The 14790-nt window shown below is 42.4% G+C and overlaps 1 protein-coding gene and 1 long non-coding RNA gene across 4 annotated transcripts in view; one reads left to right on the top strand and one right to left on the bottom strand.

Annotated features, from left to right (window-relative positions):
• Positions 1–266: 266 nt before the first annotated feature.
• Positions 267–14790, bottom strand: part of LOC127000002 (uncharacterized) — a 69547-nt gene continuing 55023 nt past the window's right edge. Inside the window, exon 3 of the long non-coding RNA XR_007753686.1 lies at positions 267–354. This is a non-coding gene — a long non-coding RNA (uncharacterized LOC127000002). The remainder of the gene's footprint in view (positions 355–14790) is intronic.
• The window catches only part of LOC127000000 (uncharacterized), a 78526-nt gene continuing 67644 nt past the window's right edge, over positions 3909–14790 (top strand). For 2 of the 3 annotated variants that reach the window (XM_050863363.1, XM_050863364.1), the window contains exon 1: positions 3909–4337. In XM_050863363.1, coding sequence (XP_050719320.1) covers positions 4233–4337 — 105 coding nt within the window. In that variant the 5' untranslated portion in view covers positions 3909–4232. The remainder of the gene's footprint in view (positions 4338–14790) is intronic. The other variant, XM_050863362.1, reaches the window with a different exon arrangement.

Here is a 14790-nt window from a genome sequence, read left to right on the forward strand (position 1 = left end):
AGCTGCGACTTATATTAAAACATAAAAGAAAACAAAAGTCGTAGGATAAAGATATTAAAGTTTTCATTCAGGAGGAGACTCATAAACGCGCATGAGATACACACACACACACACACACACACACACACACACACACACACACACACACACACACACACACACACACACACACACACACACACACACAAGCATGCATGTAAAAGGACGAAAGGCACGTAGTATTATCAGAAAGAAAACGTATCTACAATGCACTATTCACGAGGGTGCACTTACCGAGTTGTCCTCCGCCCGTTTGTATCCCTTTGTCCTCAGTCAGTCCTCCTTTTCATTCACTGGAGTGCTTCAAGACGGCATCTGAAGAGTATAAAGGACGAAAGAGCATTACATTGTTGTTCAGAAAGTATGTTAAAAATATAAATTGATGTCGATAAAATGTGGAAACTCTTTATTATATATTTTTTCTCGCAACGACTTATCTATTGTGTGTATCGTGTGTGTATAAGCATATATATGTTCTTCGGGTAACAGTTATACGAGGTAGCGAACTCTGATTCATATAATTATTCCCCGCGCATGGGCTACAATGGGGAGCGGTTACTTTGGCTTACAGCAGTTACTTGGGACAGAGGCAAAGGTGGACGGAAGGGCTAGCAGGTGATCTCTCTGTGTGACAATGGTAGGTGTTCCCAGGCGCCAGTCAGGTGGGACACATACGATAAATTTGGTCTGCTGTAGTTCTCGGGCATGTGTCAAGACCTCATCTTCCCTGTGGCGGATCCCATTGCTATAGCTGAGCGTGAACAGGTGGCAGCTTCCCATCCACCCATTTTCCTGGGGTCATCTTGCCGCTGTATTTCTTCTCAATGCGACCTTCGTTTCTACCTTATCTCCTTCAGCCTTCCCCGCTTTTCATTTTCTGTCCCTTTCATTCCTCAGTTTTCTCTTATCGTCTGCTATTTCTTCACATACATCTAACAATACATTCTTACCTCTTTCTTCTCAATGCTTCCTTCGTTTCTACCTTATATCCTTCAGCCTTCCTCCTCTCTTCATTTTCTGTCCCTTTCATTCCTCAGTTTTCTCTTATCGTCTGCTACTTCTTCACATACATCTAACATTGTCTTACCTCTTTCTTCTCAATTCTTCATTCGTTTCTACCTTATATCCTTCAGCCTTCCTCCTCTCTTCATCTCCTGTCTCTTTCATTCCTCAGTTTCTTCTTATCGTCTCCTACTTCTTCACATACATCTCACTTTGTCTTCTCACCTCCCATTTTCCTATTTACATATTTTTTTCATATTTTATTTACATTTACTATTTCTGCATTCCGCTTCTCCCCACTTTCTTCTTGCGCCCTTTCACCTTTCACATGTTCCTCCTGGATTTCAAGCTTATCCTTAAATAATCCTTGCATATCTCTCTCTCTCTCTCTCTCTCTCTCTCTCTCTCTCTCTCTCTCTCTCTCTCTCTCCTTTCCTCCGCCTCAGGGCCTTCCCTTTCTCCCTCTTTGTCGACAAAAGTTTGGGACACAAGGAAAAAAAATAGTTCATGCCACCTCCGATATTAGTTTTTTGACACGGTGGTGGAGTGGTGGTGATAGTGGTGGTGGTGGTGGAGGTGGTGGTGGTGGAGGTGGTGGTGGTGGAGGTGGTGGGGCGGTGGTGGTGGTAGTGATGAGGACTGTGGGCATAATGGTGGTGCGAGGTTATATAATACGTCTCAAAAGATATGTTAAAAGAATAAGAATAATGAAGAAAAACAACAACAAAAATATAAAAAAGGTAGATCGAAATGAACATAACTAGAAACAAATGAAACTCACGTTGGTTTAAGGCTAAATAAATATAGGAGAATAATAACATTGAAAAGACAAACAAACAAAAAACAACAGAAAGACTGGAGCAAAAAACAATAGAAAAAGAAAACAGTTAAAAAGTTATGTCAGAAAAAAAGAGAATGCTGATGAAAAAAAAGGCAAAATATAGAGCGAGTAGATCACAGGAAAGAAAAACGAAACAAAAGAAACTCGCTATTACAGCACGCAGGAAAAAGGGAGAAGAAGAAAAATAGTTCCCGACCGTTTTAGGAAGTCCGTAACGAGGAGGAGGGAGGGAAGTCTCGTAGAAAAAAGCAGAAACGGCAGTAAGAAAATATGAAGTATAAAAGCAAAACGAGCGCCAAAACGTAGGAAAATGATGATAAAATTAGTAAAGGAGGGATAGTAATAATAATAATAATAATAATAATAATAATAATAATAATAATAATAATAATGTGAAGAAGAAGACGGATATGAAGACGAAGGAAACGAGAAGGAAGAAGAACAAAGAAGACAAAGACGATAATGATAATGTTAATGATGTAAAAGAAGAGAAATACGAAGACGACGAGGAAGAAAAGAAGAAAACAAATATGAAAACAAACAAACAAACAAACAAGAGGAAAAGAAAAAAAAATAAGACATCGTGTGCCTTGTAACCCGGAACCTTCCATCCTAAACACACACACACACACACACACACACACACACACACACACACACACACACACACACACACACACACACACACACACACGCACACACATTCTCATAACCCACGCCCCCCTTGCCTTTCCCAGCCCTTCAACAGAGCGAGGTGGCCGCGGCTCCAAAATTTGAATAGTTTCGCGTGTCAGAGAAGAAGAGGAGGAGGAGGAGGAGGAGGAGGAAGAGGAGGAGAAGATGTGTGGAGGAGAATTTCATCCACAGAGTAATTTTAATACGAATATTTTCCAACAAGCTTTACCTCGTTTTCCTTTTGGCCTGTGTAGAAAGAATAAAATGGAGGAAGAAGAGAAGGAGAGAAGAAGGAGGAGGAGGAGGAAGAGGAGGATAAAAACAATGATAGAGGAGCAAAGTTACACACAGATTGTCGATGCTACGCCACCCAACACCTTCCAAAAACTAAGTAGCAAAACGTGACAATACTTTACAAACACACAAACACACACACAATAAAATACGTGAAGCCTAAAAGTTCGTGAAGTTTTTTGCTCTTCTTAAACTTTCTTTGTGGATTTTCTTACTTTATTTTTCGCTGGTAATGCTTTTTTTTTTATATAGTTACATTTACATAAACAAAGAGGCGGAAAGGCGGTTTGTTCGGCATCCTTTTTATTTTACTTCTATTTATAACACGGGAACTCAATTTGTTGATTTAATTTTGGCAAGTTAAAAAAGTTATGCGCGGCCATTCCCCCGTCAAACGTGCTAATTTTGTTCCACTGTTGACCTCTCTCTCTCTCTCTCTCTCTCTCTCTCTCTCTCGCTCTCGCTCTCGCTCTCGCTCTCGCTCTCGCTCTCGCTCTCACCCTTACCCTTACCCTTACCCTTACCCTTACCCTTACCCTCACCCTCACTCTCACTCCCACTCACTCTCACTCTCTCTCCAAACACATATTTCACGCCTCACAATATCATGGAGTCAATTTTTCCAGCACGCCTATACGCCAACACACCCTCACACGCACACACACACACACACACACACACACACACCTGGGGCTCCTCGGCAACACTTACCTGCCCACGCCGCCTCACCTTCTTTAATCTTTTTAAGGTGTTTTGAGATCTCGTCTTTATTATTTTCTGTCATATTGTTCCCGGAGGCGCGGAGGGACGGGTTACGTTTTTTTTATTCTTTAATTTCCTCGAATCATCAAAATGTCCAAAAGGGTAAAGCGTATTTGATTTAGTATTAATATGAGTTGTTTTTGCTGATGCTCTCTTTCCTCTCCTCCTCACACAATATTCTAACCTTTTACTCTTATATCTCGATCGATAACACCCCCCCACACCCATCCACCCACACACAAACCCCTCACCCTCGCCCCCATTCCCACCCACACCAACACATCCTCCCCCCCACCCAACACACAAACCAGTAGTCACCAATAACACTGCCTTTCTTCTCCTTCCAGAGAGTCGCGCTGAAGCCATAAGATCAGCAAGACGCCGCGGCCTCAACAGCTACACGGACAGCCTGCACGGCCTCGACCCAGCAGCAGCACCAGCAGGAGGAGGAGGAGGTGGAGAGGGAGATGACGGGGGAGGCGGAGGAGGAGGACTTGGAATCGGAGTCAGCATAGGAGGCAGTGAGGAAGTAAGAGGAGAGGACGGCCTTGTGGGAGACCAAGGAGTTGAAACAGGAGGAGTTGGAGGAGCAGGAGTGCCGGGAGGAGGGGCAGGCGCCATGTATGCCTTCCATCACGTGGACGGGAGCGGGAAAACCTACCTGAACCCCCGCAACGCCCCCTCCGACTCCTGCCCGAGGGACGACGCCGCCATAGCAAGGATGGTGAGTATAAGGGAAGGGGAGAATGAGGAAGGAAGGAAGGGGATGTCAGGGTGCTCGGGAAGAGGAAGGAAGGGAGGGATCTACGCTCCTACATGCTACAGGAGGAGAGGGAAAGAGGGAGGAAGGGAGTAAGGGAATTGACATGCTACAAGGGAAGAGGGAGAGAGAGAGGGAAGAAGGGAATTAGATTGTACAGAGAAGAGGGTGAGAGGGAGATACTAGGAAACTGGGTGTGTATGGAAGACAAGGGAGAGAGGAAGAAGAGACAGATCGCGGAATATAGAGATAGGGACGGAAAGAGAGGAGTCGATGAAGGAGTGGATGGATGTGCGGGGAATCGAAGTGGATGGATAGATGAAAGGAGGGAGGTGGAAGGGAGTCAGTGAAGGAGTAGATGGAAGAGGTAGGAAAAAAGACGAGTATAAAATGGATGTATGAGAACGGGAGTGGCTGAGTGGATGAAATAAAAGGATGAAGGAGGACATAGATAGATAGACATATATAGATAGATAGAGAGAGAGAGTTTATGATGGAGTGGGCGAGTGAATGCCAAAGTTGCGGAGGTATAAGTAATCAACCGTGAATGCAGGCAGATGACGGAGAGAGCGAGTGAGTGATTGAGCATAAAAAGTGCTTGGACGAGGCGGCGAGTGGGCGAGCGAGCAAACAAATGAGACAATGTGTGTGTGACCTGGCAAATGGATGAGAGAGAGAGAGAGAGAGAGAGAGAGAGAGAGAGAGAGAGAGAGAGAGAGAGAGAGAGAGAGAGAGAGAGATAATGGGCAGGTATTTGATGGATTAAGTCAATACGAGAGATAGAGAGGCGATGGGAGGAAGGGGATGGAAGGGGGGGAAGGGTCTTGATGGATGGATGTGTGTGTGTGTGTGTGTGTGTGTGTGTGTGTGTGTGTGTGTGTGTGTGTGTGTGTGTGTGTGTGTGTGTGTGTGTGTGTGTGTTTAGTGGTAGGTTATGAGAAATAAAGAATAAATGTAATAATAAATGATTAAAATGTGGCAAACGAGAAACGGATATAAAGAAGAAAAATCCAAAGTGGAAATAAATGAAATGAATGGCGCAGGTAAGGAGGTAATTACCGAAGACAGGTACACTCGGAGGGAATGATAAAAGGAAAAAAGAAACGAGAAAAAGGAAAAAAAGAAATAAAGATACGCAGCGCGGACTCGGAAAGAACGTCACACGGTTTAATGAAAAGGAGAAAAGGGAGAAAAATAACGACAAATCAAATAGACGATGAGGGAAAATGCATGGGAATGATACGGAAGAAAATGTTATGAGGATCAGAAGCAAATGAAGGAAAAGATATAAAGAAAGAGAAAGAAAGGAAGATAGAAAATAAAACTGAAGCAAACCTAGTGGATGGAGGAAACGAAATTACGCAAAAAAAGAAGTAAAATAAAGTAAAATAGATGGAGAGAGAGAGAGAGAGAGAGAGAGAGAGAGAGAGAGAGAGAGAGAGAGAGAGAGAGAGAGAGAGAGAGAGAGAGAGAGAGAGAGAGAGAGAGAGAGAGAGAGAGAGAGAGAGAGAAGCCGAATGACAAACAAGGAAAACAGAAAAAAAGTATCAGTGTGAGAAAGAAAAGCGAAAAATGTGAACGAAAGTGAGTTGGTAGGTGGAAAGAAAGGCAGAAATAAAATAAAAAGAGTTTGCTGGAAGAGTGTAGGACTGGAAGTGATGATGTGTCGAAAGCGAAAATATGGCGAAGGGGAAGGTGTAAAAAAAAAAGTGAAAACTGAAAAAAGTTGAAAGTGTATGGTGTAGAGGGAGAGGTATAGACAGACAGACTGATAGGTTGACGTGAATAGCGAGCAGAGGGATATGCTGTTACAGGGAAATATAGCGAACGGAAATGAGAAAAAAAGGAAAAATAAAATATAAATGAGAAAAATTAGTGTATGGCGTAGAAGCAGAGGTATAGATAAACAGACTGACCAGGTGACATGAATAGCGATTAGAGGGATATAATGTTACAGGGAAATACAGCGAACGGAAAGGCGAAAAATAAGGAAGGAAATAAAAGTAAATGAGAAAAATAAGTGTATTGTGTAGAGGCAGAGGGATAGATAGACAGACTGATAGGTTGACATAGCGCGAGGAGAAAGATATGATGTTGCTAAATAAGCTACAGGGGAATACAGCGAACGGAAAGGCGAAGAAAAGGAAAAATAAAATATAAATGAGAAAAATGAGTGTACGGTGTAGAGGCAGAGGTATAGATAGACAGACTGATAGGGTGACAGAAATAGCGAGTAGAGAGATATGCTGTTACTTTATATGCTACAGGGAATTAAAGCGAATCGGAAAGGCGAAAATAAAAGGAAAATAAAATAACGCAGAGGGAAAAAATATGCGTATGGTGTAGACAGTATTGGCAGAGATACATAGATAGATTGATAGGTAGAGAGAGAGAGAGAGGAAAATACTGTTACTATATAAGCGGTAACAGAATGGGAAAAAAATGATAGGAAATAAAAGTAAATGAGAAAAAGGAACGTATGGTGTAAAGGGATAGGTAAAGATAGACAGACTGATAGGGTGACAGAAATTGATAGGTAAAGAGGAAAAGGAAAGAGAAAAGAGGAAAAAAAGGCGGTAATAGAATAGGAAAAAAGAAGATAGGTAGAGACGAAAATGAAAGAGAAAAGAGGAAAGAATGGCGGTAAGAGAATGGGAAAAAAAGATGATAGGGAGAGAGAGAGAGAGAGAGAGAGAGAGAGAGAGAGAGAGAGAGAGGAAAGGCGGTAATAGAATGGGGAAAAAATGATAGGTAAAGAGGAAAAATAAAGAGAAAAGAGGAAAGAAAGGCGGTAAGAAAATGGGGAAAAAGATGACAGGTAGAGAAAGAGAGGAAAAGGAAAGAGGAAAGAGGAAAGAAAGGCGGTAATAGAATAGGAAAAAAGAAGATAGGTAGAGACGAAAAGGAAAGAGAAAAGAGGAAAGAAAGGCGGTAAGAGAATGGGGAAAAAAGATGATAGGTAGAGAGAGTGTGAGAGGAAAAGGAAAAGGAAAGAGGAAAGAAAGGCGGTAATAGAATGGGAAAAAAGATGATAGGTAGAGAGAGACGAAGAGGAATGAGGAAAGAAAGGCGGTAATAGAATGGTAAAAAAAAGATGATAGGTAGAGAGAGAGAGAGGAAAAGGAAAAGGAAAGAGGAAAGAAAGGCGGTAATAGAATGGGGAAAAATGATAGGTAGAGAGAAAGGAAAAAGAAAGAGGAAAGAAAGGCGGTAATAGAATGGGAAAAAAAGATGATAGGTAGAGAGAGACAAAAGGAAAGAGGAAAGAGGAAAGAAAGGCGGCAATAGAATGGGAAAAAAGATGATAGGCAGAAAGAGAGGAAAATTAAAGAGGAAAGAGGAAAGAAAGGCAGTAATAGAATAGGAAAAAGGAAGATAGGTAGAGACGAAAAGGAAAGAGAATAGAGGAAAGAAAGGCGGTCACATGATGGGTCGAAAATAACACAGGTAGCGGAATATGACAAGTTTCATGTTCCCCGCCACGTATTTTCACTTTCGGAGTTTGTTTTCTACCTTTTCTACCTTTTCATTTCTTTTCTCCAGCGGTTCAGTCATTCTTTACTTGTCCCTGTATAAATAGACACGCCAATACACTGCTGAAAATAGAAAATGAATAAAAGCCAGTTTGACGGTACAAAGGCAAATGTTAACCGCCCACTCTCCTCCACCAACGCAAAGAAATATACATAAGAACATTGAATGGATGTTATTTTCTATTTCCCTGTTAGGACACACCCACACTATACATAAATGTCTGAAAAAGGTTATTCCATGTCAATAATGCTGATGAGAAATGCAACTCCCCTCTCCCCCCTTCTCCCCCAACACACCCACAAGCATAAAAACAAGCATAAGAAGGACGTATGTAAGTCTTTTCTTCCTATCCCAGTTAAGTCACACCCAGACACTGCAACAAAATAAGAACAAAATAAGAAAATATGTTTGTTCTATGGTAAACAGGTGCTAATTAGGCCCCACGTCCACTGCGGCCCTCCCAAGCAAATTAATAAAAAGAAAATAACGTCGCATGGAAGTCTTTTTCGTCACGGTTAAGACACCTAAACACAATAACAACTAAAGAATAAGGTTGCTCTATGGTAAAAGAGCTAATTAGGCCCCACCCTCTCCTCCGGCCCTCCCAAGCAAATTAATAAAAAGAAAATAACGTCGCATGGAAGTCTTTTTCGTCACGGTTAAGACACCTAAACACAATAACAACTAAAGAATAAGGTTGCTCTATGGTAAAAGTGCTAATCAGGCCCCATCCTCCCCTTCATCCCTCCCAAGCAAACTAACAATACTAAAATAACGTTGTATGGAAGTTTTTTTCGTCCAGGTTAAGACACACAAGCACTATACCAACATATAAGTAAGGTTGTTCTAATGTAAAGGTGCTAATTAGGCCCCATCCTCCCCTCCAGCCCTCCCAAGCAAACTAACAATACTAAAATAACGTTGTATGGAAGTTTTTTTCGTTCAGGTTAAGACACACAAGCACTATAACAACAAAAAAGGAAGGTTGTTTTACGATATAAATTCTAGTGAGGCGCCACCCCCACTCCAGCCTTCCCAAGCAAATGAAGGAATGGGAGCGCTGTATGGATTTTTTTTTCTATAGAATACAGAAAATATAATTGGGTGTGACACGGAAACACACACACACACACACACACACACACACACACACACACACACACAAAAGAAGAAAAGCAGCATCCAGGCACGGCAAGAACAAGTGACGGTCTATTTCCGGCGCGCGAAGAATGAATAAAATACAATTGGAGTGAACCGAGAGAAAAGAAATATATACCGGCTTCGAGTTTCTTTTTAGTTAAGCCTTTTTTTCTATTTCATCCATTACTCCTTCCTTTGATGGTGTGTCGTTAATTAAAAGAAAAAATATATATATATATATTACTCGCATTTCCGTGATATCTTACATTTTTTCCAACTTTTCCGATTTACTGTTATTTTTTGTTCCTATTGACGCGCGAAAAAAAAAAAACGGAAAAAAGTAAAATAATGAAAGCAGTTACATTCATTAAGCAAAAAATAAATAAAAATAAAAATAAATAAATAAAGGAAAGGATAATATTACAACTGATTACTACTACTACTGATGAAGCCGGTATCTAATTTTTCTCAAGGTTTTCTTTTTTTTATATATATAATGGCAGGAAAATTCGGATTAAAAGATGAAAAAAGAGCAGATCCATTCACTCTCGGCGGCTCGTTTCTCACAGCTGACGGGGGGAATGGCGGGGAATAATGAGGAGTGATGGGGAATGACTCACTCTGCTGGAGATTAATAAGGTGCGACGGAGGGTGACGGAGCGACAGAGCAACCAGGTGTGACAGAGGCGTGTGTGTGGAGGTGGGCGGCGGTTGATGTAGAGCGGCAGAGAGAGGACGAAATAAAATAAAAAATCGACCTAATGAATTGAAAAAGGGGAATGAAGGATGTCAGAGCGGGATGGGGATTAAGATGAAAGACCGAAAGGCATGAAGGGTGATAAAGAAGAATGAAGACAGGAAGAAAGGAATGGATACTGGGAAAGGGCTGGATAATGAGGGAGGATGACGAAGTGGCAGGGAGGAATGAAGTGACAGAAAGGAATTAAGTGATACAGGTTAATCAAAGGGGAGAAGGGAGAATAAAAAGTGGAGCGACGAAGAAAAGAATGAAGAATAGAAGAGAGGAATGAAAAGGGGAAGAGAAGGAGGAATAAAAAGTGGAGCGACAAAGAAATAGAAGAGAAGAATAGAAGAATAGAAGAGAGGAACGAAAAGGGAAAGAGAGAGGATTTAAGAGTGAAAGAGGAATAAAGAGTGAGAGAAATGAAGAGCGGAACGAAAAGGGAAAGAGAGAGGATTTAAGAGTGAAAGAGGAATAAAGAATGAGAGAAATGAAGAGCGGAATGAAGAGTAGAATAAAGAAAACTGGAAAATACTGATGTAGAAAAGAAAATGGTGAAAGGTTAGAGAAGAGTATAGATTGGAAGAAAGGCCCAAAGTTACAAGTATGAATAAAAAAGAACAAAGAGGAGTGAGAAGTAGCGGAGGAGAGTGAAGGGTGGTAGAGGGACAGAGAGAGGAATCAAGGTTGTAAAAGAGGTATGAAGAGGGAGTAATGATGTGGGGTAGACAGTGACCGCCCGCTGATGATGGCGAGGCAGAGTGATGATGTAAGATGGAGCGCAATAGGAAGCGACGCACAGGTAACAGTGGTTGATGGAGAGTGACAGAGTGGATTAAAGGGAGACGAAGAAGAACGTAGCGACGGAGTAGACTGAAGAGTAGCGCAGAGTGACGCAAAGTGACGGAGTGGATTGAAGCGCAACGGAGAGAGACGGTGTGTGATGGGAGACGGCGAGAGTGATGTCGAAAATAGAATCTTAATTAGTTATTCGGCATCGCAGGTCCAACCACAATCCATCACGACTAAGCTTCGAATCAAAATGTAGCAAGCAGTTCACCTTTCTCTTTAGGATCTGTAACAAGTTGCTCACCGGTTGCAAGTACTGGAGAGAGTGAAAATGAATGATGAGAGGTTAGTATAGAATGTTAACACCTGTAATACGAGCAGATACGAGAGTTAGGAGGAGGAGGAGGAGGAGGAGGAGGGCAACTACGGAAAAGAAATGTGGCGTATATACACAAAATAAGTGGGACTGAATGTGTGAGTTAGTAATATGTAAACACTTGTAATATGCGAGGACACGAGTTAGGAGGAGGAAAAAAGTGGAAGGGAGGATAGGAGGGGGAGCAAACAAAATTAAAACCGACATATGGCAGAGTGGGAAGGGAGGAAGGGACGGCAGAAGAGTGAGAGAAGCGGAACATTATAAAAAAATATACGAAAGAAATCAAATTAAATGTAATGACCATAATGGGAAATTGAATAAATAGAAATAACCTCCTATTGTAAATAATTGAATCAATTAATCGGATTCAATTCTATCTGATCTCCCTCTTTTTTCATATCTTCTTTACAAAATTAACTGTCCTAATTCCTGATGATTCATTATTCAACTTCTTTTAATACCAGGAACGACTCGGCGGCTCGCTGGAGGCAACAACTCAGACCTTACAGACCTTTTATTTCCGATTGGGAGAAGAAGAACCCTGGTCTTAACGCCTCAAAACACCACAGTTTCTCCACCTATCCACTCGACAATCTTTAAAAACTATCCCTATTCTTTGACAACATCTCTTAATCTTCCTCGGGCGTTCTGTACGTTCTCCGCCAGTTCTTCTCCCCTGCACAGTCCCTGCAGTTATATACCAGGGGCCTACACCCGCTCCGCGTATGTGGTATACATCTCATGTGGGGGGGGGGGGCTCCATCACACTCTCTCTGGACAGAGGGAGGCAAAGCTCTTCGTCACAAAAAAAAAAAAGCCCACAAACAGAAATACATAGAACTTTCTCTTCCTCGTTCTCCCTTTCTCTCTTCAAACCCTTGTCAACTTCATCTTTCTATTTGTCCTTCTCTTCCTCCTCCTCCTCCTCCCTTTGTTTCAAGTCCTTCGATACTTTCATCTTTCCCTCAATTTGTCCTCTTCCTCCTCCTCCTCCTCCCTTTGTTTCAGGTCCTTCAATACTTTCATCTTTCCTTCAATTTGTCCTCTTCCTCCTCCTCCTCCTCCCTTTGTTTCAAGTCCTTCAATACTTTCATCTTTCCTTCAATTTGTCCTTCTCTTCCTCCTCCTCCTCCTCCTCCTCCTCCCTTTGTTTCAGGTCCTTCGATACTTTCATCTTTCCCTCAATTTGTCCTCTTCCTCCTCCTCCTCCTCCCTTTGTTTCAGGTCCTTCAATACTTTCATCTTTCCTTCAATTTGTCCTTCTATTCCTCCTCCTCCTCCTCTTCCTCCTCCTCCTCCTCCCTTTGTTTCAGGTCCTTCAATACTTTCATCTTTCCTTCAATTTGTCCTTCTCTTCCTCCTCCTCCTCCTCCCTTTGTTTCAAGTCCTTCAATACTTTCATATTTCCTTCAATTTGTCCTTCCCTTCCTCCTCCTCCTCCTCCCTTTGTTTCAAGTCCTTCAATACTTTCATATTTCCTTCAATTTATCCTTCTCTTCCTCCTCCTCCCTTTGCTTCAAGTCCTTCGATACTTTCATCTTCCCTTCAATTTGTCCTTCTCTTCCTCCTCCTCCTCCTCCCTTTCTTTCAAATCCTTCGATACTTTCATCTTTCCTTCAATTTGTCCTTCCCTTCCTCCTCCTCCCTTTGCCTCTTGTTCTTCGTTACCATATTTCTTCCTTTTTATCTGTCGTTCCCTTCCTTTTTTTCCATTTCTGCCTCCAGTTCGTCGTAACCTTCCTTTTCACTTTTTATCTGTCCTCGCTCTCCTCCTCCTCTTCTTGTCTCTACTCCTTCTTTCTTTCTTTCTTTCCGTCCTCCCCTTCCCTTCCTCTCTCTACTCCTTCGTTACCTCCATTCTCCCTTTCTATTGGTCCCCCTCTTTCTCGTTTTCTCTTTCTGTCCCTAGTCTTACACTTCTTTAATTCTTCCTCTTTATTTGTCCTTCCTCTTCCTCGTTGAAACTTCCTCCCTCCAATCCTTCGTTACCTCTATTCTACCTTTCTATTAGTCCTCCCCTTCTTCGCTCTTCCTATCTGGCTTACTTCTGTTTCCTTCATTCCTCCTTTCTATTTCTCCTTCCATTTCTTCATTCTTTCATTCTCCGTTCTTCTCCAATTCCTTCCTTTCCTTCCTCGACTTCTTTGTTCCCCTGTCCACAATTCTCTACCTTCGTCGTTCTCTTCACATTCTCCCCCTCGTTGCTTATTTACTCTCTCTCTCTCTCTCTCTCTCTCTCTCTCTCTCTCTCTCTCTCTCTCTCTCTCTCTCTCTCTCTCTCTCTCTCCGCCCACTTCCCTCCCTTCGTCATCTCCAGCCTACGCCAACGACACTTGCTATCGGCAGTCACTTCTTCCTCCCCTTTCCTCCTCCCTCCCTCCCTTTATTTCCTCACTCACCTTTAGCCTTCATTTCCCTTCCCTTTCGTTATTTTCCTTTCCCGTCGATTCATTTTCTTATCCCTTTACTGACCACATCCATTTATCACTTCTCCGTTCCTTCCCTTCCTCTCCCTTCCTTTCCTTTGGCTTGACCTTCCCATTTCTTTCTTCCATTTACCTAACTCTCCATTCCCTTTCCTTCCCTTTCTTTCCCTTCCCATTCCTTCCTTCCCCTTCCTCCTCTTTCCCTAACCTTCCCATACCGTACCTTCACTTCCCTTCCTTTATCCTTCCATCAATTCCTTTCCTTTTCCCTCCCTTCGTTTTCTTTCCTCTCTCTTCCCTTCCTTTCCCTTGACTTTCCAATTCCTTCCTATCATTTCCCTAACCCTCCCTTTCCTTCCTTTCCTTTCCCTTCCCCTTCTCTTCCTTCCTATCCTTTCCCTCCCTATCCTACCTTTGCCCTTCCCACGCCTTCCGCTTGCCTTCCTAGAGTGTGACGTTTACCCAATAGTCGGCGGTGCCCGAATCGGTGACGCCCTGACGCTGACGCTGATGAATCGATGGATAATGCCGGAGACAGAGACGCGCAGGCAGGCAGGCGGCGGTGGAGAGGGGGGAGTGAAGCATGGAAGAGCAGGCAAGAGGAGGGAGGAGGAAACATGGAAGAGCAGGCAACAGGGGTGAGGGGGAAACATAAGAGACCAGAAAACAGTTGACGTGTATGTTTATAATGTGTCTGGCTCGGTGATTCAAGTCTGTTCATCGGGTATTTAAGTGACATGCAGAATAAGCTAAGATCCAAACTGCATGATTTTACACTTGTCATGATTAAAAGGAAGCAGGAGGAAGATGAGGATGAGAAATAGAGGAAAGGAAAAGTTGGAAAAGAGGTGTAGCATGAGAGAAGGGAAGATGGAAAGGAAAAAGGACGGATGAGTTAAAAGGGAAGAATAAAAAAAAAGAAAAGTAAGAGGAAGAGGCGGAGTGAAGGGAGAAAAGGAAAAAAAAAAGTGTATGAATTCGTTAGTGAGAATGAGAATTAGAATAGTGAGGAAGAAAACTATGCAAAGAAAGAGTAAAAGAAATGAGATGGAAATGAAGGAAGAAAAAAAGAAAATAACAGAACAAAAAAAAGAGTGGTGTGAATGAGGGAGGGAAAGAAAAAAACAGGACAAGAAAAGTAGAAAGAGGTAGTAAAGGAAGCGAAGAGGAAGGTGAATAGCGATGCAGTGCAAAAAAAAAAAAATAAGGGGTTGAGGATGAAGGTGGAGGTTGGAGGGGAGTGGCGGGTGGGGAGGAAGGGGGAAGGGGGAGGGGAATGGCGGATGGGAAGGAAGGAAGGAAGGAAGGGGGGGAGAGGCGTATTGACTGAAGGGAAGGAAAAAAGAGAAAAAAAGAAAAGAAAAAGCACTGATTAGGAGATTAATATTTTTCTTTGCCAGACAGGAA

Source organism: Eriocheir sinensis, chromosome 17, assembly GCF_024679095.1.
Source record: "Eriocheir sinensis breed Jianghai 21 chromosome 17, ASM2467909v1, whole genome shotgun sequence".
Classification (NCBI taxonomy): domain Eukaryota; kingdom Metazoa; phylum Arthropoda; class Malacostraca; order Decapoda; family Varunidae; genus Eriocheir; species Eriocheir sinensis.